At 45.5% G+C, this 26,973-nt stretch overlaps 1 protein-coding gene across 4 annotated transcripts in view; it reads left to right on the top strand.

The window, feature by feature from the left end:
* Positions 1 to 26,973, top strand: part of cdk6 (cyclin-dependent kinase 6) — a 37,747-nt gene that overhangs the window by 5,973 nt on the left and 4,801 nt on the right. For all 4 annotated transcript variants that reach the window (XM_037093214.1, XM_037093210.1, XM_037093213.1 and 1 more), the window contains 3 exons: positions 473 to 608; positions 5,687 to 5,854; positions 21,221 to 21,330. In XM_037093214.1, coding sequence (XP_036949109.1) covers positions 473 to 608; positions 5,687 to 5,854; positions 21,221 to 21,330 — 414 coding nt within the window. The remainder of the gene's footprint in view (positions 1 to 472; positions 609 to 5,686; positions 5,855 to 21,220; positions 21,331 to 26,973) is intronic.

Below are 26,973 nucleotides of genomic sequence, written 5' to 3'. Positions count from 1 at the left end.
TGATGGTCTTGAAGCTCTGCACTGGAAGTAGTTTTTTAGGTTAACCTGACATGAGGACATCATGTTTCTGTAACATAACAACATCCATCAGCTGAAAGATTACACTCAGATTCTAAGCCTATGATTTAAAGCGTTACCCTACGTGTTTTTTTGTCTCATTTTTGCTGCATGTTAGACGTTTTCTCACTGAGACATTTTGTCTTGTCACAGTAGGAAAACACTCACAGCAGTCAGGTCAAACAGAAGGCATTAATGAGTCCCCATCCTGGATGGATGGATGGATGGATGGATGGATGGATGGATGGATGGATGGATGGATGGATGGATAGATGGATGGATCACTCAGCAGTTGCAGACATATCAACACAGAAGAGACTCAGTCTTATCAGTTGCACTCAGAAGCCTTGTTGAGCAGATTGGACCCCATTCAATCAATTGTATTGATCTCCCTCCCCTGTTTCTCTTTGTCTAGGTTGTTTGATGTGTGTACGGTCTCCCGGACTGACCGAGAAACTAAACTCACTCTGGTCTTTGAGCACGTGGATCAGGACCTGACCACCTACCTGGAGAAGGCCCCTGACCCTGGAGTACCGCCCGAGACCATCAAGGTAACCGTCCATCACTAGTGTTATCTAGACGTGTGTTTGCTGTCAGCTGGAGTGTTTATTGGTAAAACACCAGCGAGGACTACATGAATAATATTCCTGTGACAAATTTCAAACCATTCAAGAACCACAGCTGAAATATCACAGTTTTTATTGGAATTATAAAGGAAACCTTTAGCTAATCTCCTGCGGCTCGAACGTTTCACGACCACAGCCGTGTCTGTGTGTGATGGCGTGTTCTTGGACACAGTGCAGTTCCCTCCAACATCAGAAGCACCGGAGGGTTTTTGAAGGGCAGCACATGTGGCAGATGGGCTCCAAATTAGAGGCTCCCTGGCTTCTCTATTTTCACTCTGCCCGCTCTCTGCAGATTTACACTGTGTTACAGATGGATCGTGTGAGAAACTCGACTTTAAACCCTTCTTTCATGTTTAGAAACTAAGAGTACTCAATTTGATGCATGCTAGTGTATGTTTCAGTTGTTGGGACAATGAAGGTACAACACATCCAAACTCACCTCCACTATCACTTTCTCCAGCTCATTAAATAAACCCAGAGTCTCTGTTTACATTTTGCCAAAAGGTCGGAAACGGATGTGTCCTCATCTCCTCTCCTCTGTAGCTGCTTCTTTTTATTTAAGTCTTTCCCACAGTCAAACCTTTTTTAAATCTCTTTATCGTGTTTCACCCCAAGGTCTGTAATGTATCATGCGCAATATTGGAGAGGTTCGTCTCTATTTTTGGTCGGAGGGGCCTCAAGAGTTTAAAGTGTCATATCTGAAACAGAGAAGTTGTGGACGCTACAGTAACCGTTGGTTTTCACCCCCGGGGCCGCGTTGATGTGTGACAGTTTTGTGTTGAGCAGTTGTGTTGGTGGGATGCTGTGCAGAGTAGATGAGTCAGGTAGATTACACCGGACACTTTCCCAGGGACTGAGCTGGTGATGGAGGACGTGGTGCTGCAGGTCCTCTGAGGGTGACGGTTGTGTTCATCATGGTATTAAATCATTTTACTTCTGCTCTGAAGCAACTATTTACCCCAAAACCTCCAACTATCTATGTAAGATATTACTTGTTACTTTAATTACGACTATTTGACATCGATTCACACCCATTATGTAGTTAATTAAAGTTTTAGAGCTGAAACTTTTGGTTGCTTGATTTATTAGTCAATTAAAGACGATCGTCAACTGATTCATCAGCCGTTGGAGTCGTTTCTCTCTGCTGCTTGTCTTTGTTTTACATCATTGTTGACTGAATATCTTTCAACTGTGCATTATAATAAAGACTTAGTGTTTGATATAATACAGTAATTTATATTAGAAGTAATCATGAGTTGCAGCCATTTCATGGCTCATCAGATATGAATTTTAAAATCGACTTCTTTTTAACAGTAGTGCTTAAACTGGTAAAAACAATTACTGAGTCAAAGTCAAGTTAATTTGTAAATTTGATTTACTGATTGGCATTTTCACTGTTGTTTTTTTATTAATTGTTTTAAAGAGTCGCTGAACTAGATGGTAGAGTGAAAATGCTGCTTCCATTACAGTCAGGCAGGAAAGAGGAACAGTCATCCGAGTCGAGCCCGACTGACACATCTCACCTGGCATCAGGCAGTGTGGCATCAATCATAGTGAACGATGACTTTTACTTTACATAGTATTTGATCTGTGAGATGTGCAGTAAACACAGCCTTGTCATCTGTGTTTCACATTAGGAGCCAGCTGTAGTTTTTAAGGGTTAACAGCTCAATCAGCTGCTGCAGTTCCTCAGGAAGTCGATCAAACTCCAGTTTGCAGCCGCCGTCCACGTTTTTTCCGAGCAGATGCACCAGGATGCTTTTAGATTGGAAGTCAGAAATAACAACTTGGAAATATTGACTTTTGACTTGCAGTGGTGATGCATATGAATCGATCAGATGGGGATCACAGCACACATGATGTGGTACCTGATTGTACACCTGGAAAGTCAAGGAAGATAAAAAGATCCTGGTATAGAAGTTAAAATCCTGCTTACTTCTTAACTCTGCACATCTGGCCAGTTGCTGTGTGTAGTAGATAGTTTTGCTGAATTGTTGGTTTGGGATTGTAGCAAACATGGTTGGATGTCGTCCTCCAGGTCTGACGCTGGAGAAGTTTTGGGGGAGGAGAGTTTCCCATTGTTAACGATCAGACATGCGGCCCGTTTGAAGCATGCTGACCCCTGAAGGCACCCTTCCTTCTGTAGCTTTCTCCTAACATCCATACAGCTGGAGCCCTGAGGGGACAAAAGGACAATGACAGAGGGACAACATGACACGGGCACCATCCCTTGTTATTTCTAGGACAGCGGACACTGCACAGTAACCCCCTCCCCTCCAAGTGCCCCCCCTTCCCATCACCTCAGTTTGCCCTCAGCTATTCCAGATGACACCAAACACTGGACCTGAATCCAGCAGTGTGGAACACAGCACACCTGGGCCCATCTGATGAAATGTTTACTATGTAAGACTGTCGTGCTTGAAACCCCTGAACCAAGCAGAAACATTCACCCCAAGCCAAAGACTCCAAACTGAACAGAACAGACCAGTCTGCCCCCAGCACCAGGCAGCCCACCCGGGCCCAGCCTGTCCACTTCAGCCCCCACCCTCCACCACCCAGTCAGCCTTACTCAGGCTCAAGACCCACCACATGGTCATTGATGAAAGAGGTCCTCCTCCAGGAATCAAATGAGCTGGAAGGACATCAAGCGGTCGGGCTGCCCCAGCCTCGGTGCTCCTCAGCCAGGCCAGCGCTTGGGTCTCACCCACCCTCCTCCGTCCAAGCTCCACAACTCCATTCTCTGGGCCCATAAAGGGGGAGGTTAATGAAGCATGGGGAGGGAATTACACTAACGCTAACCGGCAGATGTCCCATATTGTGCCTAGCTACAATAAACAATATGGCTGCCTCTGGTACATTTGCATTAGAAAAGGAGGCGCACTCAGAAAGCCATGTTTTGACTGCGTCTTGCAGAGAGCGCACTGCTTTCCCTCCTGGTCCTCCGGCGTTTTCAGGGTCAGATGTGTTGCCTTTTTGTGTGATTTTTGTTTCCTCCTGGCCGAGGTGTGTGTGTGTGTGTGTGTGTGTGTGTGTGTGTGTGTGGAGTTGAGGTTTGAAGTGATGCCAGTTGAAGACAGTTATGTGTTGAGCAACCGTTGTGAGTCTCGCTGCTGAAATCATCTTGTGTGAGGCTAAGATGTGTCTCACTGTCACTCTGTGCAACAAGTGCTCTTAAAATCGTGGCAGAGTTAACTTGAGATATTTTACATTTCTAATCTTGGCATCTCACTGGCAGTGCAGCAGGTCACTCTGGTGAACATGGCTGGGATATTTCTCATGACTCTCCTCGTCCGTTGGTGTTGTGGTGGAGGGGATGGCTCTCGGGGTGAGGGGGGCAAGATTGTTTGTGTGTTTGTCCAAGAGTCACACTTCTGAGATAATTAGTGTTTACTAGGAAATGCTGCTGAAAGGAAGCACGGCGAAATGGCTATTTAAAGCGGAGAGAGGAACTGGTGGGGGGGCCATGCTATTGTGTCAGCCCCCCCCTCCACACACACACTCACACAGAATAACCAACCGCCTGCCTCTCCTATGGCCCTGTCTGTCTGCTGCCCTGCTCGCCGGGTCATGGCTGGATGGAGATGTAGAAAGGAAGGTCTGTTTATGCATCCTGCCTGCCCTTGGTCAGAGGGCGCACACGCACACACACACACACACACACACACACACACACACACACACACGTGCATGCTTGCACACACACTCTAATGAACCTTATACAGTGTGAGGCACACACACACCAGTGGGAATGATAAACACATATTACGTTAAGACAAACCCAGGGGGACACTCACACACACACACACACACACACACACACACACACACACACACACACACACACACACCACTCCCCATCTCTGCAGCATTGTGTGGGCCGCCCTGTCTCCTCCTCCGTGGCCAGCGCAGCAGCCAGCCCCGCGCCGTTTGCTAATGTTTTCTGCTCGAGTGTGCAGACCCCTTTGACTCACTCACCAGCTGGTCGGCCAGTGAATAGAGCTGCGGGCTCAGGTCCATGTCACTTGTGAGGTCTTGGCGGAGGGTTTTTGGGGGGTGTGTGTGGGGGGCATGCGTGTGTGTATAGGGAGGGGCTGTGTGTGTTTTGGAGGGGGTGCACACAGCAGCATCAGGCATTTCAGTTAACGATTGAGCGCATTTGGTTTTCTAACTACACTAAATGATTGTGGAGACGTTGTAAACTCTGTATTTACTTCCCTTATTGTCAGGACATGAAATGGCTCTCCTCAGACTTCGTTTTATCAAACATTCCAGACTAAAGCTCTGCCAAAAACCACCTCGCCACAATCCTTTGTAATGACTTGTTATTTGTTTACAGGTGCGGGACCTGTTTGAGAGTCTTTCGGTTTGAAAAGAACAAGTCCGAGCTGGTTTCCACCGAGTTCGTTGCTGTTCACACTGGTTTACTTTTGCTTGTGTGTCACTGATGTTATGCCCACGGCCAATTTTTCTGAGGTCAGCTTTTGGGCATAAAAAGAGAACGAGCGGCAATTAACTCAAGCAGGACAGCTGCTGAGAAACAGAGATCCATGCTTGTAGAGAGCGGGGCCTCTCTCTGTGTGTGTGTCAGTTATCAAACATCTGCTACAGTCGACAAGAAAAGACACAGGCCTCCTCTGGTTAACTCCCCCCGTGCCGCAGAGTCCCAGGCTTTATACTTAACTTCTCTCTGCAGGGTCCTGTCAGTCAGGCCTTTTGTTGCCTGCTTTGACGGAGGAATGAATTCAGAAGTCTTTGTAGCGTTGCGGGGTCATGAAGCCATCTGTCTAATCTGTTAAGGCCCAACTATTTTTGAAATCGAATTCATCAAGTCGGATTCAATCACGTAGACACACGCATGACAAATGTAGTCACCTTCAGCCATCTGCTCCACCATCATGAAGCTCAGATCCTCCACACCTCAGCCTGACTGTATTAATCTCGTGTCCTTGTCATGTTTAAAAATCCCCCTCTCTGTCTTTGTCCTTTGTTTTGCCGTCTTACAGGATATGATGTACCAGCTGCTCCAGGGGTTGGACTTCCTGCACTCGCACCGCGTGGTTCACCGTGACCTGAAGCCCCAGAATATCCTGGTCACCAGCGGAGGACAGATCAAACTGGCCGATTTTGGCCTAGCCCGCATCTACAGTTTCCAGATGGCGCTCACCTCTGTGGTGAGTTGTGTTTGTTCATATCGGTGAACTCAGCAGGACTCATCCAATAGTTTCTTACAACAGAGGGACTCAAAACAAACACCGGGCCAACTGATGAATAGAGACCCAGAAGTGGGTCGCAGGATGTTTGAACTGGGTCATAGACACAAATAGACTTGGATAGAGGAATATTACATGATCACCATGTTGGTGATGTCAGATGGAGTCCTGATACAAGCTGCAGGTGTATATACTGAAAATAGCTGCTGCGTGTGTTTGCTTCACTTTATGTTGAAGAGTCAGTGGAACGCTGCAGCAGCTTTTCATTTCATTTTCTAGTTCGATGCTTTTTATTAGACAAGCTGCAGCCATTAATAAAACATGATGAAGCTTGCTGTGATAAAGAGCTGTACCTGAAGTTCACATGTAGTGATTCTGTTTAAAACCCTGTATTTTTACACAGTTGTAGAGAAAGATTAGCCAACACTGATGATATTAGTATTACACTTGTAGAATCACATCCCAGTGGCGGCTGCATACAGTTGTTTCCGACTAACGATAACTGTGAGAAGTCCAACAGTCAGAAATGAAACAAAAGATTACATATATAATCATTTCAAAATGACCAAATGTTCTGCGTCAGTCCATTTATTTGCAGTTTAGCCTTTTAGAAACTTTTTCACTGCAGTCGATTTGTTCTCCAGCTCACCACATACAATCGTCTGCATGTACCTTTTATTAACAGGAAGCAAAGAAAATGTTGTTTTTTAGTCTGATGATGAGAAAATATGCTGTCAGACATTCAAAGCTCAACAGAGCTGAGGCTTCGAATGTTGAAAAAGTATCAGTGATATTTGCATTCAGAGAAAAGAACACGTGCAGGTGAATCTTTAGTTCGTACTTTTTACTTAAAACGTACACAGAACAGAAAAAAACTTGCTCTGAAAGAAAAAACCAGAGAGCATAACAAGAATGCAGCCATGCCTCATTGATTACAGTGATTATCTGCCCTCATCAGCCATGTTTCCTCCTTTCTTTTTCAAACCTCACACTTCCATAATCAATGAAGCACACATACCTGAGCAGCACGACGTCAGCAGTGGGATCTTCGAGGGAAGAGTCAGTGCAGTGATGTCTGCTGGTGCACACACACAGTGTCTAGCCGGGTGGAGGCAGCGTGTCTATACACACATACACACATACACAAGCTGCAGCGTCACTATATCCATTTTACTTCCTTTAAATTAAAGATGGAACTATATATAAAATAACATAAACATAATAAAGCAAGAGAAAAGCTTTGATCTGTTCTCGTCAGACCTTCTTTGAAACTTTTGGCCCTCTGAAGCACAGAAATGAAAATACAGTAAGAATAAAAATAAACATTTCTCAAACAAGCAGTTTTTCTTTATGATGTAGCCCCACAGTTGATGCCTCTCGGTCATTAGATAGAATGTCTTCACATGCAGTGAGAGGGAAGAAGCAGCAGACCGTTCTTATTCCTTTTATTTTCATAGATTAGGCTGAATTGTAGACGACACAGTGCATCTCCAAATGTTTCTCAATAAACTCAATGATCTCTCAATAGAAACACATTTCAAAATGTTAATAAATAAATAAATAAATAAATCATATTCCTGACACCAGAGAGTGAGTGAAGTTTAGAGTGAATGAAGAACATGAGATCCTCCCTCCTCTCCTCTCAGCGTTTGAAAGATTTTAGATTTGTGTCAAACTAACGTAAACAGTTGGACACATACAGCTTCTTTAGCTTGTTTGAAACAGTTAGCTGTTAGCTGCTGAGCTCCTGACTGGACGGGCGGAGCAGATATATCACGCTCTACATGTTCATGTTCATGCAGGTTGAACAGGTGTAGGGATGAAGTTTTGCTTGCAAAGGTTTTTTGCAAGGATTTTACAGGATCTTCCCCTTAAAAGATAAAGGAACCTGATTACACAGTTTCACGTTAAAAATCAGCATTTCTGTGACAGACACAGGATGTCAGGAGGGAAAGAGTTGGCGGCCGGAAATAATTCACTGTCCGGCTGTTTGCTTGGTGGCAGGCGCGAAGGAAAAAACCCTGTCAGTATGTGTGCATATATGCTTTTATCATTACAATTTCATATGTGTCTATCTTGTGCCATAGCTCCTGTAATGGCTTGTTGACTGACACACACACACACACGCACACACACAAGCACACACACACACACACACACACACACACACACACACACACACACACACACACCCCACCTCGATCCACTGTGCCATCTCCAGAGAGTTAGATGAAAAGCGTCTAATGTGATGTGGCGGGCACTTACAGGGCACCAGCAGATAGCTCTGCAGCACTGGGCCAAATGATAGAGTTTCTCTGTGTAAAGTGAGAGCCAAGGGCCCCGTGGTCTTTCTCAGGAATCCCACAGTGGCTGTTGCAGACAGGGATGGGACAGACGAGGAGAGACAGACACCCCTCCCTTTCCACTGTCGGTGCTTTGATGTCCAACTGTTGAGCTCTGGGCTCTGATGACCAGATAAAGTGGAGAGAGACGCTGAAAAGAGTCTTTGGGAAGGCTTGAAATCGGGAGAGATGAGACTTTAAAGATTAAGGTAGCCTGCAACAGTAGCTCAGTGCCTTGTTATAAGCCTTTATTTATCAGGAGAACGTCTTTTGATCTGCTTCACAATCACCCAGATACATGCACCATGTCTTTAGCTGCTATGCTAATCAGCCTGGCCAGTGTGGACACGTTTGAGTTTGGATGTTGTTTGTATAGTTAATTTCAGGTTGATCATGGAGTGGATGTCAGCACAGGCCTCCCCGTCACTGGTAATGACACACAGGTCCCATGTGTTTCACCTGGAGGTGTCCGAGGGGACATGAAGTGTGAATACGGACGTGCACAGAGACATGAAGGACCAGGAGTTGTGGACGGATGACAAACTGTAGTGTTGATGTTACTCACCTTATCAGCAGATGGGCATCAGAGTGATTGGAAGCAGGATAAGGCTTATCGCTGAGAGCCATGCAACTTGTTATGCTAAATTAGAAAACTTCTTGAGAGCTGAAGTCCGGTTCATCCAGCAGGTCCAGTTGTGCAGCAGCTGCCTGTCTAAAGTATATAAACATCCTCTGGGAAACTATGCAGACTTTAATTCTGCCCCCTCCATCAGAACCGACCGGCACGCACTTCTGTGGCACCGCTCAGCGAGTGACGAGCAGCCGGGCTGGTGGACACGAGCAGGTGCTCCTCCCTCCATTTTGACTGCAGCTGACGTACAGTAGACGCTTCATGTCTCATGTAGTGACGTCACATCGTGCTCTGTGATCTGGCCGTAAGGTCGGCAGAGGCACCGAACAAACTGGCTTCTTAAATCTGAAGAGTGAAGATTTGTGTGCTGGGGCGTCTCTGCAGCACCACAGTGCTGCTTGTATGCAGTCGTGCTATGACTTTATTATATCTCCATCATAACGCTGCTGCCGCCGCTGCTGCTGCTGCTGCTGCTGCTGCTGCTGCCGCCGCTGCTGCTGCTGCTGCTGCCGCTGCGGTTTTGGTTTTGCATTTGACCAAATTGCAATTTCGTTATTATTTCAGTTAATTGTCCAGTCCTGATCTGCCCGTTGAGCTTCAGTGTATCTGCGTCGGCAGCGGGAGGAGTTTATCGTGACGTGTGTCACAAGTCGAGCTGTTTGTTATTCCAGGTATCAAGAAATCTGTTTTTAAATGTTCTGTGAGTTTTAAATCTTTTTATTGTGTTCGATCAGTATTTTACCCAGTTGGCATCACATCATGTTTTCTGTAGACTTTAGAGTCACGGTGCACGTGTGATTAATGAAGTGATGATTGAAATTGAATGATTGGGTCGATGATAATTAGTGTAATCAATATTAATACTAATTATCACAAGCCAACAGGCACTTTCCAAAAGAAGACAGCAGTTATAAGGAAGTCCTGATAAATGTCTGTTAGAAGGTTGCGACTGACTGTTGTCGGCTGTGAGTTTCAAAATGATCCACTGATTTTTCTCTGTTTGGGTAACGCATCATCATTTCTGAGTCTCATCATCACTGGGGGCAGATTCAGTGAGTCAGATAAGACCAGTCAGTGTCTTCTCAGTGAATTTCTGTAATTTGTCATTCCAATTGATAAGAATACACAGCTCAGTCACAGAGGAAGCCGTACTCCACCATAGAATTTACATAGCATTACCCAATACTGTGTGTGCGTGTTCTGTGTATGTGTGTGTGTGGTGTCACCGGCGGTTTGGTTGATGAGTAGACGTTGTACACATATGGCTCGACGGGACGCTTTTCAGTTGATGGTTGAATATTTACCCGGGAATTCACCTTTTAGTTTTGAGTGCCAACTGAAGAGTCCCTGAAACTACTCACGCCTGCAGAGCTGCACAACATAACTGACTGTGAATCTGTTTGCACACTCACACACTCACTTCCTTTCTTGGTTATACAGATTGGGCCACAAAAATGAGATGGAAGTTGTGTGTGTGTGTGCTCATGCATGTGCGTGTGCGCAGTCGCTGGAGCGGAGCGCTGCAACGTGAGCACGGGATCTTCAGCTCTAGATTAATGTGCCTGCGTCTGGAATCCCCCTATCAGTCCAACACACACACACACACACACACATCTCCATTCATCCATTCAGTGTTTCCTCTTGCTAATAAAAGCAGATAATCTACAGTGTGTGCAGTGCACATGTACACAAACACACACAGCATTTAAGAGGATCTTCCCCTTTGCCCAACAGACCAGCAGTTGCTTATTTAGTCACCTAATGCACCGTTACTGGCAGACAGATGGGCTTTGGAGAACTGCTGTTGCTTAAGCGAACAAGACACTTCTCTCTCACTTTCAAAGTGATTCATTTAGCACTTCTAGAATGACAAGATGGCTGAAGTGAGCATTTGCATAAAGTCGTCTAAAAGAGTCCCTCGCTCCCCTTTTTCTGTTTTTTTTTTTTTTTTTTTCCAAGTGTCACTGACTGAAAGTCGCACTCTCGTTCTTTCTGCGGATGATTTACCAGCATTGCTCCAACTTCTCTTTATGTGATGAATTTGCTTTTTCACCGAGCAACAAACCGTCTTGTTAATGTGTCGCTGACAGAAAATGAACTCTCTGCGTGCGTGTGGAAACGTGTTCGTGTGGCGTGTGTGTGCGTTTGCACGTGCGTGGTTGCGTGTGACTGATGGCCAGTCGGCATCACCCACCTACCATGTTGCACATATTTCACCCTCCCTGAAGGAAGGAGGGAGAGAAAGAGAAAGGGAGGGAGACCACCCATTGGGTTGGTACTGGGGTCCAGATTAGGCTGCCCTGGCAGTCCCTGGAGGTCCGCTGCTTTGTTGATGTTTTTTTAATGACCCCAGTCTGGCTACAGGCTCATTGTGCTGCCATGAGTGACAGGCAGATGGGAAAGGCTGATGGGTTAATCTGACATACCAGAAGAGAGAGGAGAGGGCTCTTCTTTTCAGTCCAGCTCATTGAGATCCCATTTCTGGCGAAGCGCTTCAGGGAAAACCTTTCCTTTTGATGTTCGAATAAATGCTTGAGCAAAATACAACCCCAGAGTCTGCAGTGATGCTGACGTCCCTCTGCGCCAGGCAGAGGTGAAGACTTATTAACATCCAAATACTGGTACAGATTTTAGCTAGAAGGAAACATTTTATCATCATCATCTGACTCGTCCACTCAGTCACTGGACGCATTCCTACACGATCCTGAGGCTGAAATCAGCTCGTCACTGACCGAAGACAGAGAGTCCAAACTTTAGGATTCTTTGTTCTGAGAGGAATTACTAAGACTGAGAGAAGTTCCAGGGAACCTGGACGTCTCACAGCTTCAGGATTTACTCCTTGTTGCATCAGTGTTTGATATAGATCATTTTATTTTGCGTATCAGCTTGAAACAGTCTGATAATATGAGAGACTCGGCTCTACTCACATACTGGAACAAGCTGTCGGCAGCACTGATGAATGAGGAATATCTCCACTGTCTCTCAGATTTATTCATTAAAACAAACTTAATCTAATTAAAACTACGTCTTCACATTCACAGACGCTGATGCCTCACCTGTCATTCAGTCACTGTAGGTGGTGCACATAATTCTTCAAACACAACGTGAGGATCAGCCTGAAACTTTCCATCGATGACTCCTGGTGGGTTGATTGTTTGTGGGCGGCTGCTCTGCAGGTGACAGAGGAGGTTAGTTCAGGTGTTGTTTTCAAAGATAACCTCCTTTGACCTGACACTGGTGGTCTCTCCATCCACACCAACCCCACATTGGCTACCATTGTCTTAGAAGGCTGACGGTGGTCCCATGAAAGCCATTAGCTCCCACTCTCATGCATGTCATGCGCATGTCGTTGCCTGTCAAATTGGATTTGGAAAACTCGAGGGGAATGCCACCAGACTTTTATGCTGAACCCAAAATAAATGGAGGGATCGTCATAATTTCCAGGAGATGACGAGATAAGCTCATCAGTGGCTGAAATGTTTCTGTCTTGTCTTCAGTGGACTGACGAGTTGCACACGAGTTGAAGGGAAGTTTATGACTTTCCATTCAGATCTTTTATAGGAAATAAAAAGCTTCTGAAATTCCTTTTTATCTGGTCGAGTCAGCCAGTTACTGTGACTGACATTATTGGCTTTTTTAAGAAGAGTATTTCACAGCAGTGTCTGTTCAGTCGTGCTCACAGTTTCCTGTAACCTGCTGCTGGGGACATGCCGATGAGTGAAACTGTTACCTGATTGAAGGTGTTTTCCCAGTTCTTCCCCTGAGTTCCCTCTGCTCACAGGCCTCCCACTGCCATTATCAGAATAAGACAGCCATATCTCAGCCGCCATTAAACAAATTGAAACCAGATTTCCTGCCCACACTCAAGCAGCATACAGGCTTCTACAATACAAAGCTTTCAGGAGCAGTCGGACGCGATTCAGAGCAAATTTGTATTTTCGCAGTTATTTCCCCCCCATCCGTGGGCCCTTGTCTGACTGTACTGATGTGAGTTAATATCTGTGGGTGTGGGTCAGGGGAAAGTATAGATAGGTGTGTTCTCACTTGTGGCACGCTATGATAATCATACAAGATGGCGACGATAGTGCAGATAAGATGTCTTTAGGTTGGCAAACCACATGCTTCTGCAATTACTTTCCCCAAGACGGCTGTGTTTTGCCCCTTGCTGTGTGTTTTGTTTGTGGGTTTATCTGCAGGACTACACAAAAAACTTGCAGAACGGATGTTCTCGGACCGTGGATGGAGGTCTCTGCTCAGAATAGACCGCATGAACTTTTGGTGCAGATCTGCTCAAAAGGACAGGAACTGTCTCCCTCTTTAACTGTGTAAGATCGGGCCTTTTTTGATATTTTTGTTAATTTCTTATGAATTTTGCTAAAAAAGAGATCAGATTTATTTGGGTGGCTGGTATCTGAAGCCTTTTTCAGACAGAAATTCAGTGATGGGGACAAAACAAAGTCTTTGTTCTACGCCGCTTGTGTCATTTTATACAGCACGCCGGCGTCGAGGAGCCAAAAGAGGCGTGACGGTACACATCATGTTGATCTGTGATTACAGCATGTGACACCTGCAAATCTAAAAGCATTTATGATCGTATGGATGTTTTTACACTGTGTTGTGATTGAAATGCAGCTTTATTTCAAGACGCTGATTATAACCAAACTTCTTTTAAGGACTTGTCTGCTCCGATTGTCTTTGAGTCTTTAAACTAGACTGCACATGCAGCAGCACTGTCACTATCCAGGCAGCAGCTCTGGAACCAAGACTGAACTGACATTTCTCTGTGATGACCAACGATGAACCGGACAGTCGACTCTGTGAATCTCTCCTTCTGCCAGACAATGTGTTTCTACTCTGGACCGACAGAAAGAAAGGCAGGCAGCAGCAGATGGAGGGAGGGAGGGGAGGAGGGAGGAAAAACCCTTTGCACTGCACGCAGGAGAGCACGTGCAGTGCACTCTGGGAATGTTTAGATATCTCCTCAAACGACTCCGCATGGGAAAAAAAGGAAAAGTCGTCCTCTATGCTTTGACTGCAGCCGGCTGGAGCGAAGGGGCTGGCCCCAGTTTGACATAAGCAAACACACACACAGACACACACACAGTTCACACACGCACAGTTCAAACACACACACACACGTTCAAACACAGACAATCACATTGTTATTAATGTTTGACCACAAATACACACCGCCACATGCACAATGCAGGTCTTTTTTTCTGTGTGTGTGTGTATGTGTGTGTGTGTACCCCCTATTAAGTGTTTGGAAAGAACAGTGGTAACACAGACACACACACACACACACACACACACACACAGCTCACCACTCCTTTGCACTTCACTGTATTAACTGTTGATGGTCTCTTGGAATCGCTCCAGGTGGGGAAAAGGGGTTATGGATTGGTGTGTGTGTGTGTGTGTGTGTGTGTGTGTGTGTGTGTGTGTGTGTGTGTGTGTGGTGCACGTGCACACACACACACCAGCACACACCGGCATCTGGATATTAAAGCCTTGTCTGTACCAGCGAGAGGAAGAGGAGGGGAAAAAAGAGAAAAAATTACAGCATATATCAGGAATTTTCCAGCTAATGATGTGCGGATGTGGTAGCACTGGGGAGAGAGAGCCACTGACTGTGCTGTCTTTGTTTCGCTCGCCGAGGGCCCCATGCTGCATTCCTGTACACTGTGCATACTTTGGCAACAGTTGTAGTGCGCCTTTTTTCTGTCTTACTGTATACAGTTTGTGTGCTGCTCTTGCACTTTTCTTTCCAGCCCTCTGTCTCCCTCGCTCAGCCTCTACCTTTCTCTCCCCCTCGCCTCTCCTTCAGATCGTCCTTCTCTGCTTTCCCTTTTCCTTTCTTGGCCTGGTGCGGTCGTATTGTTGTGACTGTAAATTGTCCTTTTTGCAGAACAAGAGGAAGAAAGAGGGAAAGTGAGGGAGGAGGGAAATAATGGTGTTTACAACATGGCTGACTGCTAGGCCTTCGAATGGGTCCTCTCTGGAGACACAACATTACAGCCTCAGCTCCACTGTTCTCTCAGAGTGCATAGTTTAGCTCATATTATTATTATTATAACATCCGCTTTCCTTCTGCCATACGTGGTCTGTCCATACACTGAGGCCTTTATCCATTTCCCTTCCTCAGATTTACGTAGGAAGACTTTAATTTGTGGTGGATTGCTTTCAGGAATGTAATCAAATTCTATCTTAAGACTCATAGCATGAAAGAGTCGAGACTTCACTGCACCGAACGTTTATCCCGCTTATTCAGTAATTGCTGTAAGTTAAAACCTCCAATCATGCTCTTATTGATTAAATTACAGCAGTCATTTGGCCTGTGGTGCATCATGTGTGCAGGCAGTATGTGTCCGTGTGCAGTGATGCTCTTTCATCCTGGGCTTCCTCAGTGAGAGGGAATGTAAACACGGGCCCCCGGCCAAGCTCCCCCGGCCCACAGAGCCTCTGGCGCTGTAGCCTTAAGCCTCAGTCATCCTCATGGCATGGGGTCACTGTGAAGGTCCCCCTCGGAAGTCCACATGGAGGGTGACAGGAAAATGTTTGTGTCATGCAGAGGAAGTGCACCAGGGACACAGGAGGTGGTTCCTCGCTACTAGAAAAGCACAATTTGTCAAAGATTTAATGGATAATTCAGTTGTTTTTTTTCAACTTGTTTATATTTTTGTAGTTTGGGCCACTGTTGCTCTGTGCTCATCAAACACAGCAGTGTTCCTACAACCACATCTGACAGGGCATCAGTCAGGAAAAGGTTTGATGACGATGCACTTTAAAGAAATGATAATAAACACGTTCTTGCTAAGAGTTCGATAAAATGATTCTACCACTCTGATCTCTGTCTGAAGCTACAGACAGCGGGCGATTAGCTTAGCTTAGCTTAGCTTAGCATAAAGATAGGAAAGAAGCCGGGAACACCTGGCCTGGCTTTGTACAGAGTCCACACGGCAGCAGAATAATAGCAGAATAATGAATCAACACATCAGCTGCATTTCCACTGAAGAACTTGCAGGACGGTACTGTCTGAACTCTGTAACCTGGTAGATCTGCTTTCCGTTCCGACTGACCCAACTCCACCTTTTAGTACCGGCTCAGTGGTTGTTCTGGTACCATCCACGTCTTTTGGACAACGATGGTAAAAGAGGCACTCTGGTTTGAACGGTACCATGGCAATGATGAACGCTTCGGAGCCTTTGGGTCAGCTTTAGGAACGCTGCAAGGCCAATCAGACGTTTCCCTGTGTCCAGTCTTATGCTAAGCTAGGCTAATATCTCCTGGCGGCAGCTTCATATTTAACAGACAGACATGAGAGGTGGTATCCATCTCATGTAACGAAGGTGTAATAGTCCAGAAGTATCCTCAGACATCACACACACGCTGCAGGTAACTTGTGTACATCGGTAGACTCACACAGAAAGCTGTCGGCCCTGCAGCATGTGAGTCCAGGCACAGCAGGTGCTCACTTAGTCACGTGCACGTACTCACACACAACACAAACCAAACGCCCCCACGCTCACATGCATGCTCCCTATTGTCATACTGCTCCGCTGTGCATGCTCAGTGCACTGGTGGCACAGTGTCCGGATGTTGCAGTCAGACAGGCTTGGAGGTCCGGCCCAGGAGGTCTGAAGGTCCTCTGGGGGCAGGAGAAGCCATTTCCTCCCTGAAGCAGAGAGCAGCAGCCAGGGCTGAGGAGGAGGAGGAGGAGCAGGAGGAGCAGGAGGATGGTGGTGGTGGTGGTGGAGGGGGAGGATGCTCTCAGCAGAGAGGAATGCCCAGAATGTTGTCCTTTAATCTGGAGTCAGCCTCACACACTCTCTCTGTCTCTCGCTCTAACTCTCTCTTTTTCTCCCTGGGCTTTATCTGACCTCCTCTGGCGTTTCTGTTACCATGCGGAAGAGAGGACGGGTGTCAGATAGGCAGAGAAACAGATTGAAAATGCAAAGCAGCTGACCTAAGAGCAAAAGACTTCACTGCACAGTTGAGGCCTGACTCACTCTCTCTCTCTGTCTGATTGTCCTACATACTGTATCTGTATCTCTGTGCAGGCCGCAGGAAATCAGAGATACAGGCACAGTATGTCGTATCTCTTGTTTCACGCGGCCTGTACAGAGGAGTGTGCGTAACGAAGGGATATGTGAAGCAGAACAGAGAATGAGAAGGGTGAGAAAGAGAGACTAAGGAAGAAAGAATGCAAACGTGGTCGGAAGAAGAGGAAGGGAAAGAACCAAAAAAAAAAAGAGAGCAGAACTGCTTTGCAACTGGGGAATGTCCTTTTTCTTTTTTACATCTGTCTGTGTTGTTATAATCATCTTCGTGAAAACGGTAGTTACGTTGTGTGTTCAGGCCGCGACTCAGAGCATGTTTTAGTTTTGGGATATTCAGTCGAACGGGCTGGAGGCTCACTGAACACACACACACACACACACACACATTTAAGTCCTTTATGGAGAGCGTGACGCTGTGTGTGATCGAAATGCATTCATGGATATTACGGGCTCTCCAACTGTTGCATGTAGACTTTATTGCACTGCGGACATGTGTGTTTTACAGACTCATGGGCTTAGAGAAACAGGGAGAGAGGCATTTTATGGAGAAGGAACACGAGATTGCAGGAGAGAGGGGGAGGTAAGGGAGAAAAGGGTGAGGAGGATCGCTGAGTGGAAAAAGACGCTGACAGGGGGACTGTTTGTTTGGAAATGAAATGAGCACCCTGAAAGTGAAGACCAGAGGTTTGAGACGAGCCGTCTGACGGGCAGAGAGTCAGAGATCTGAAAATGAAGAATTACAGATTTATTGGCATTAATTGTGAGTGACAACCAGAACAAGAGGGTGTTTTGTAGATAACGACAGTAAACCGGCAGGATGAGTTAATCCTGTTCAGTTACAGGTCATATTCATTCATTTTGTTGACATATCATTGAGAGAAGAGCTAGTAATACATCTACAGAGCTGTTTATTTGAAGCAGTAACTGTAAAAGGTTTGTTTTGTTTGTCTGTGGAAGAATTCTGACGACTGGTTGCTGCTTCTGTAGAGGTTTGTCAGCCCAGCACTGCTGGTATCACATGGCATCTGTGTTTCTGTCAGCTTGGAAGTTGCCAGTTTGTGGCAAAAAGAAAACATAAGAATAGCTGATTTCTACAGTAAACACCTAGCACACTGTACTGCCCAGATGTCAGCTAGCTGTCAGTAGCTTTGTTAGCGTTAGCCTCCTCTTTCTAGTGCACAAACTGGCAGCCACTCGGAGGAGCAGATGATTCAAACAGTGCTGTTGTGTGCTGTGAGGTGAATTAACGATGGCAGATGGGAAATGTTAATGTTAAACTATTGTACCATAATATAATAAAAGCATCACAAAACAGTCAAATGATCGTACATAATGGCATTTTTGGAATTATTGATTGAACATCGACAGAGAGGAACATTTTCATACAAATATGATACTGATCGAACATCTCACACTGAACTGCAGGGGCGAGACTGAATGCACGACTGACTTAATGTCAGGAATATCCAATTTGAATACCTTCGATGAATAAACCTGGTCATCATGTGTTTCATATACCGATAATAACTCGCTCATAGTAAAAAGTGTTGCGTGTCGCCAAAGCCTGATATGGATTATTCCTCTTCTAATACAGTTTAACTGTTACTACAGTAACATGCTCCTTTATTATGATGTACATGGTGACCGTAGTCATGGTGTCAGGAATGTTTACATCAGTATTATTAAGTATCATTAAGTCTGGAAAACTCCCCACAAATGTGAATCGAAAGCATTTAACATGCAAATGAAAAAAACTCTCTTGAACAGGATGACCAGAGTAGGAAAAAGGGAAGTCATCATTTTTTGGAAGGTGGAACAATGCCTCGTGTTTTTCATGGACAAAAAGTCAAACTTTAGATCCTTGATGCAGAGTCAGAATGACAGACCACCCTGCTGTACATGCACCACGATGCACTGCAAGCAGTCAGGGTGTAGTTTCAGATTGCAGCGCGCCTTAAATCTATCTTCCGGTGTGTCTGTGAGTGTGTTGTGCATGTGTGATATATATGGCTTAATCTGCACTTGTGGCCAGGTTTTCGAATAACTCCGTACTGCACCGAGGCGGATATACCCTGAGCTCTAGGTCTGTGGTTCTTCCTAGAAGGCTCTACGTGTGTGTGCCTATGTGTTAAGGCTCTGCAGGCCTACAGACAGCATGCAGTCGACTGAAGTCACATGCATTTGAGCCTGCAGCTGCAGGAGTTACAGGAAGATGATGATTGGGCCATTTGTCACTTATGCATCCATACATGTTTTACAGAGGAACACGTGTTTGAGTGCACGATGGCTCAGCAATGCTGCGTCTTGTGAGCTGTAATGTGATGAACAGATATCAAGCTGAACATTTGCAGAGAACTCCATATAAGAAGTCAAAGAAGTTAGAAAAGAAAATGAAAGTGATGCATCGTTTAATTTTCCCATGTGGAGAAAGCATCAATGACACTTTGTTGCCTGACTGAACGGCTGCTGTGTAACTTCATTCATGTTTTCCTTTGAGGTTTCACTGTTCTAAAAATCTTCAATGACCCCAACAAACACTGTGTTCATTCTCAGCAAACGTCTGATTTCTGGCCACGTGTCTCCGCTGACACATCTCAGCCAACTAGCCTCAACTTCCTCCCTGTTTCCACTGAAGCAGGAAGCAGGAGATGAGAAAGTATCACACATCTGCAAAATGCAGCCCCCGGCTCTATTAATAGCGTCATTCAGTTTAGAAGCAGAATGTGATCAAACTTTTCATTCCTCTAATCTGTTGACTGTGTTGCTTAAGAATTGCGACTCAGGGTAATGTTTGGTCACTTTGTTTGCCTCAGATATTCAAGGCTCTGTGACGCTGAACTTTGGCACAGTGGCGCTACGAGCTCAACGTGCCAATATGCAAACAGTCCCAGTGCAAAAATGCTGATGTTTAGCAGATCATTTTAATGAGGTGCATCATCTTAGTGTAGCTACATAGTAAGTACTGGACCAGAGGAGCTGATGATGGTGTAGATGAAAGGTTGTGAGTAGTCAGAGTGGGTAGAATGAACCATGGACCATGAAGGCCTGGACCACATGTGATATCCATCCCTCAGGTTTTGAGTTTTTTATTGTGCAGGGCTGTCAGACTGACAGACCGATCCTGGTGGAGGAGATCTTGTCCAGAACTGTAACATCACTTTGCTGCTGACTCACAGTAACTTCTCAGGGCCCACTGAGCACAGACGCGAGGACCTGATTCACCTTTCATAGTTCATATTTGTCTATCCACAGATCAGTGTCTCACGTTACACTGACAGGAATGTGCACAACGTCTATAAAGCTCAGGGTATCTTTCCTGGACTCCCTCAGAGAGTCCAGGCCAGCTAATAAAGATATCTCAGTGACACTGCACTCTTTTTGCTTACAAACATTCTCCTCAGACTCTGAGATCCCGATAAGCACTCTGCAGCGCCTGAGGGGGGAACTGCAGCCAAAAGCTGTTGGAAAAATCTTGAGTTTAGGAAAGCACCTGGAACCAGTCCACTCTCTTACTAGGGGTCACTGAGTTTTGTCTGGAGGCTTTCCCTACTGTAGCTGTTAACAATGCTGCTGCTTTCCTGCAGGCTACAGCTACACACACACAGAACTCCCAATAGAGTCACAGCGACAAATCTGGAAACCAAGCTTAGTGTGAGTGGCACAAAATGGCTGCCAGAATACCTCAGGTGGGTGCAGGAGGATGTGAGACAGGAAGTGCAGGAGAGGGGATGAGGCATTGTGGTTAAAATCTGCGATTGTCGGCCTGTTATCACTTCACATACACGAGACAATCCGCTGGAACGTTGTATTGATTTCTTCTTGTAATGGTGCTCCTGCACACATGTGCATGTACAGCACTGTGTGACCCTGGATCACTGTGGAAAGACTGTGTGATGTGGGTACACCGAAACGGGAGCAGGGAGACGTGTCCTGCCAGATATGATTTCATGTCTTACATAAGCCTAAGATGGGGGCAGAGAAGTATTAACCCTCTGTGTGTGTGTGTGTGTGTGTGTGTGTGTGTGTGTGTGTGTGTGTGTGTGTGTGTGTGTGTGTGTGTGTGTGTGTGTGTGTGTGTGTGTGTGTGTGTGTGTGTGTGTGTGTGTGTGTGTGTGTGTGTGTGTGTGTGTGTGCGCGCGCGCGCGCGTGTGCGTGTGAGCTCCCACCCCCTGGATGGTGACATTTACCGAGTGCTGCTGGTAAAACTAGGGGCAAGAAATTGTGAAGGATGTGTGTCCATGCGTCTTTGTGTGTTTAACCTTCCTTTAATGGTTTTTCTGTGTGTGTGCTGTAGGTGGTGACACTGTGGTACCGAGCCCCAGAGGTGCTGCTCCAGTCCAGTTACGCCACACCAGTGGACCTGTGGAGTGTCGGCTGCATCTTCGCTGAGATGTTCAGGAGAAGGTGAGAGCTGCTGAGAGCACAGTGACGACTCCAGACCTGCTGACGTCTCACTCTGTGTAATTAAAGAATACGATCAACCAGGGATGAAAACTCATTTTCAGTCATTATCTGCTCGTCCTGATGCTGATGGAAAGTTGGGAGACGTTTCAAAGTCCACAAAACACTTAAGGAGCTTCACAACAGAACAGACAGCATAGAAAATGTGAAAGATGATGTAGTCCATTCTCTGGACGCGTTAAAAAGACGTCTCTTCAAATCAGTTTGGATCTTTGAGTTGCCCCGTCTGAACTCTAGGCAGCCATTTTGTCTTGTCAGCTTTGTTTTCATTTAATGTTTTAAATCGTCAGTTTTTTTGGTGAGTGCTGCGACGCTGATTAGGAAAGTTTTGTGGAATATGAAGCATGTGGGTGAGCAGATAATAACTGAATTCTCATCTTTGCTCCAGTGACATCTGTCCGCTCACACACACGACCACACACCACCTTCATCTAGAAGACGACTTCTCCAGCCGGATGAGTTTTTGCATATATGTGTCATATTGATCCCTCCTGCACCATCTGTGCTTCATTTCTATGAATTCAGGGTTTTCGTCTTCACTTGCTTTAGTTTGAAGAACACAACTACCCCGAGCTTTTTAAAGAGGACTAAGGTGAGAGACTGGAGTGTTCATCACTACAGAGACCGTCACATGGAGTCTAGGAGCCATCGGAGGTCGTTTACTGACCACATCTACTGATTGTGATCAGTGACATGCAGAGATGTTCACATACTGTATGCACACATTCACATGCTCATGTCCGTGTGACTAGATCTCCTTATGGAGCCATTATCACTGAAAGCCATCTGTCTGGCTGGATACAAAGTATTCCAGTGTGAAGAGTTTTCACAGATCTGTGGCAGGTGATCACTTGAACGTTGGATGTTTGAAAAAAAATCCATAGAAGAGAATTTTCTGTTTTACTTTAAATGAGTTTATTGAGGGATCAGACTGAGAACTGAGCCGCCATCGTTACACTATCAGCCGCTTTAACTTGACATCTTTCCCCTCGGATGACACCTGCCAGATGAGCTGTGAGCAGTCACATTTCAGTTAGCTTATCAAACCATTACAGTAATGACAGGCATGCCTGCTGTGGTTGCAGCATGCGAGGCAAGACTCTGCTTCTCAGTATAGGTATTCGTCGGTTTGTGGTCTAACGAACTTCACAAGCTGGAGAGCCGAGCTAATAACGGACCACTTTTCTAACAAAAAAAAAAAAAAAAAAAAGGTGCCACTGCCTGCTGATGGAAGGAAAAAGGACTTTCCAGGGCAAAGGAACATGTTTTATTATCACAGCATCAATCTAATGTTATTATTTATGAGGCATCGTATGTGTAGAGCTGTGTCCCGACATCAGCGTTAGCCTGGGGTCAAGCCAGCCTGTGGTGGTGTGCTTCAGGGTAGATAAGAGCAGTCTCTCTGAGGTAGGGCAGGATGCCAGCGTGAGCAGCCCTGCCTGTAATTTATGCTTCCTTCCCCAACCGTCCTCACAGCCACACACAGCGAGCTCGCTCTGCACGAGGGAGCAGAGAGGGCGACGCAGGGTGAAGAGACGGAGCGCAGTAAACCAGCGGAGACGCATGATGCAGGACGATGCTTCCAGAGAGGAATGAAGGCAGATGTGTGTGCTGTATACTAGTGTCACAATATCAGCATTTTAAACTGATTTCCAAGTTTTTAGAAATACTTGATCCACAGCAAAGACAAAAAAACACCAGACATGTAATAAAAACATCACATGTAGATTTCACATACCGACACATTTGTAATCATGTTAATATCTGATTGTAGATACGTTTGTTATTATAGCTCAGGACTTTCGATATTATCAAAAGAGGATATCCGATCATTTCAAGCATGTGGTATAGAACAAGTTTCAGAGTAGCTTCAAGAAGCCTTTTGCAGTCACCATGTGAATCTGTGGAAGGATTATTGATCGTTAGCGAGAACCAAACGTCCAGCCTTGTTGCCGTGACGTCGCTCAGCAGTGTCGGTGCATCAGAACAAGACAGTCAGTTACAGTCTTACATGAGTCCGTTATGTGAAACACTTCAGCTGTAATTCACCACACTGTTTCATTTTTAATGTTTTATCTTTGTCATAGGTTATAAATCAATGATGGTGATGTGTTTTCTCTCCTATCTGTTAAGTAAGTCTGGTGGTTTCAGTCTCAGTCTTGTCTCTATCACTCATGTAACTGCTGCCGAGAAAGTTATATTTTCACCCGTCTGACTGTTGGTTGGTTAGTCGGCTGGTTAGTTGGTTTGTCAGCAGGATTACACAAACTAGAGATTTCCTCTGTCACTTGTGATGATTTGATGCATCTCTTTGTCTTGTGCGCTGATGAAATGAATATCTGTGGATTTTGAGAGTGGCTGAACACGAGCACTTCTGTAGCGTGAGAAAGTTGTGCAATGTTCAGGTTCCTGTCATTTTATAAACCAATCAAGATATAATTTAATCAGGAATATGATCAGCTGATTAAGCAATAATTAAGTCACTGGTCATAGCCCTACATGGATTTGGTTATGCAGGATCCTTCTCAAACAGAACGGACAGACTCACAGAGAAAATCTCTCGCGGTCACTGTCGATCCACTGGTGCGTGGTGTCGTCTGCAGGTGCAGAGACTCTGCCTGTAATTCTTTCTATGTGTTTTTTATTTTCTGATTATTTGTCATTATGCTGTGTTCTGGGCGGCTTTTAGCTGCACTCAGCCATCTTTCTGCTGAATTACTGAGTCTCATTCTCAGATTGTCAAACCCAGAGTCTTCACTGTTCAATCCATGAACCATCCCTCTCCACAATCTGACTTCACCTTTAAATGGTGTGTTTACACACACAAACCAACATGTCCTTGTCATACAGTGTGTCATCAACAAGTTCATACTGTTTTCATATTCGGAGTAAATGTCTGACACGGAGGTTCACAAAGCCAGATAGAAAAACATACATCTGATTTCTGTTACTAAGTGGAAAATACATTTGATTTAGCTCATTGATGTGAGCTGCAGTTGAAAGTGTTTTCTGCCTTACTAAAGGTGTGTTAACACATCTTGGATAGCACCAAGTGGAAGAGCATCTTACTTTTATTCAATATGTGGCGAAGAACTGACAATCGACACAAAGTCACATTTATGATGTGCACGTCTGTTCTTCATCCACAGTGTCCCTTTAAAAACAGGCTGTGTGTGTGTGTGTGTGTGTGTGTGTGTGTGTGTGTGTGTGTGTGCGTGCGTGTGCGTGTGTACGATCTGGCACCTGTCCAACTGTGTCTTATGGCGGAGGCGAGTCAGAGTCCTTTGATGGCCATGAACAGGACGTACACACTCGCTCCCTCTGCAGGTTATTAAAATGGCTTTTTAAAAGGCCACCTGTTGGAGATTAAAGGGCACCTGGGAGAAGCAGTGAAAGAAGGCAAGAGAAAGCGGTGTGATGGAGGGAGAGTGCAGAACAAGAGAAGATAAGAAAACACTGTTTATCGGTTTGCAGTCGTGTTGAACTGGAGATTATAATCGTCGACAGCTCGGGTACAACGCAGCAGACGTCGCCACTGCTGGTTTAATTGCTTTTGAGAAGAGTTGGTAAATGTAATGCCCTTTTCTGAGATTGAATGAGAATGTTGATTTAGAAATCTTGTTGGCATAATTAGCTTTCTGTTGCTGATGGTTTCCTGGGAATAACTAGCAACTTGAAGATGGAACCTTAAAGCAACAAACGGTGTAAATGAGCGTTAGTGAAAGTCTGTCAGCGCCCCGCTGAGCAGCAGCAACCTGATTGACCCGTCACCTCCTGTGGCAGGTCAGAAACGTGTAGATCCAACATCACATTTGTCTCATGACTTAAAAACCTTCAAAGGCCAACTGTCAATCACCATCCTCTCCTAAAACATCTACTGTAGCAAGAATAGTTGAGAACATGTCAAAGGAATTTGAGCAAATATCATGCAAGTCTGCATCTGCATGGCTGGGATAGTGTCGGGGTGAGTCATGGTTGGAGTGAATGGAATTGTTGACATTTCTCCAATCAGAAAGCCTCAGAGTGTTGCGTTAATGGTGCGGGAGAGGCCCCACATCCGTGTTGACTTTCTCACAGTGCAGAGCTCGATTGATAAATCCCGAACGACGCAGCCTTACGTGTGTGTGTGTGTGTGTGTGTGTGTGTGTGTGTGTGTGTGTGTGTGTGTGTGTGTGTGTGTGTGTGTGTGTGTGTGTGTGTGTGTGTGTGTGTGTGTGTGTGTGTGTGTGTGTGTGTGTGTGTCACACACTCTGAACAGACTAACGTCCCCACACTGACTCGGGTCTAAATACACCAAGAAGCTGCACTCAAGCACACACACACACACACATCTCTCTCTCCGTTTCCCAAGCAGACAGATCGACGCTCTCACGTGCAAACATGCACACACACATTCCCGAGGTTGTCTCAGTGGAATGAGGGACACGGAGCTGTGTTGGCACTGAAGGAAGCGTGACTCAGCTGCCTGTCCCAACCCAGTCTCAGTCCTGCTTTCACTGCCACCCGTTTGTGTTTGTGTGCATCTGTATGTTCAGGAGCAGTCCCTTGTGTGTGTGCGTGCACATGTACAGCCATATGTGTGGACTTGTGCAAGCGTACATTTGCACTCGACTGTTGACCGTGTGTGCATGCCGGTGGCCGGCTCTCTGTGAATGCAGTTATCCCCCTCCAACAAACCAACAAACCACTCCAGGTTTAAAAATGGACCTCTTGGAATTATCAGCCCTACTTGTTTTGGCACGATGACTTTGCTTTAGGTGATTTCTTTTTTTTTCTACTTTAGCAACAGTCAGAACTGGTTTGGTCTGATCTTCACTGGCTCTTCAGCCAGAAAAGACCTGCTCACGTGCTGCGATCCTGCATCAGATGTTAGAAGCAGAGGCTGATGATTAAAGCAACACTGAGACATCCATTAGTTAAAGATTCTCTCTTTTTAAAGGATTGAAACAAACTATCTCAATCCCACTTCCGAACTCGAGCATGTGACAGAGTTTGCCGTCTGTAAAAATGTGCAAAATACCCCTGTGTGACTAATTTCCCTGTGTGACTAAAAGTCTGTAGGAAAGTGTGGGTGTTGAGCTATGCAAAGCTTCCTGCAAGTGGGAAAACACAGGGAGCACATGGTGACTGGCCAGTGTGTTGACTGCACTGAAGTGGGGTCCACTTGAGCTGTATTGAGGCCTGGACACAAGAGTCCATAGACGCTTGATTACAAGCACACCTATGTGACAGTATCCTGCATAATATTGACATCTGCTGGTGACTGATCATCTGAAACAAGGAGAGTATAATAAAGAGCAGCCTTCTCCAGTTTCATATTGGGCTCGCCTTAAAACGATATGGCGACACTCTGAAGCTATATTGTGATTCATGATTTATGTCTCATGGTTTAAAAGCACCTTGTGACTGCTGAGTCTGGGTGACAGTCAAACACCAAGACATTTATTTATGATACTCAGGTAAAGACAAAGTGATTCCACACATGAAAGTCTGTTTACTAATACTACTAAGTGACTCAGTGGCATTGTGGGTAATGCAGGCTTCATATTTTATAGTAACAGTATAACACTGATGGATAATGAATTC

This window comes from Acanthopagrus latus, chromosome 3 (genome assembly GCF_904848185.1).
Source record: "Acanthopagrus latus isolate v.2019 chromosome 3, fAcaLat1.1, whole genome shotgun sequence".
Lineage (NCBI taxonomy): Eukaryota > Metazoa > Chordata > Actinopteri > Spariformes > Sparidae > Acanthopagrus > Acanthopagrus latus.
Note: the sequence above shows the minus strand (reverse complement) of the source record. Positions and strands in the feature narration are given on the sequence as shown.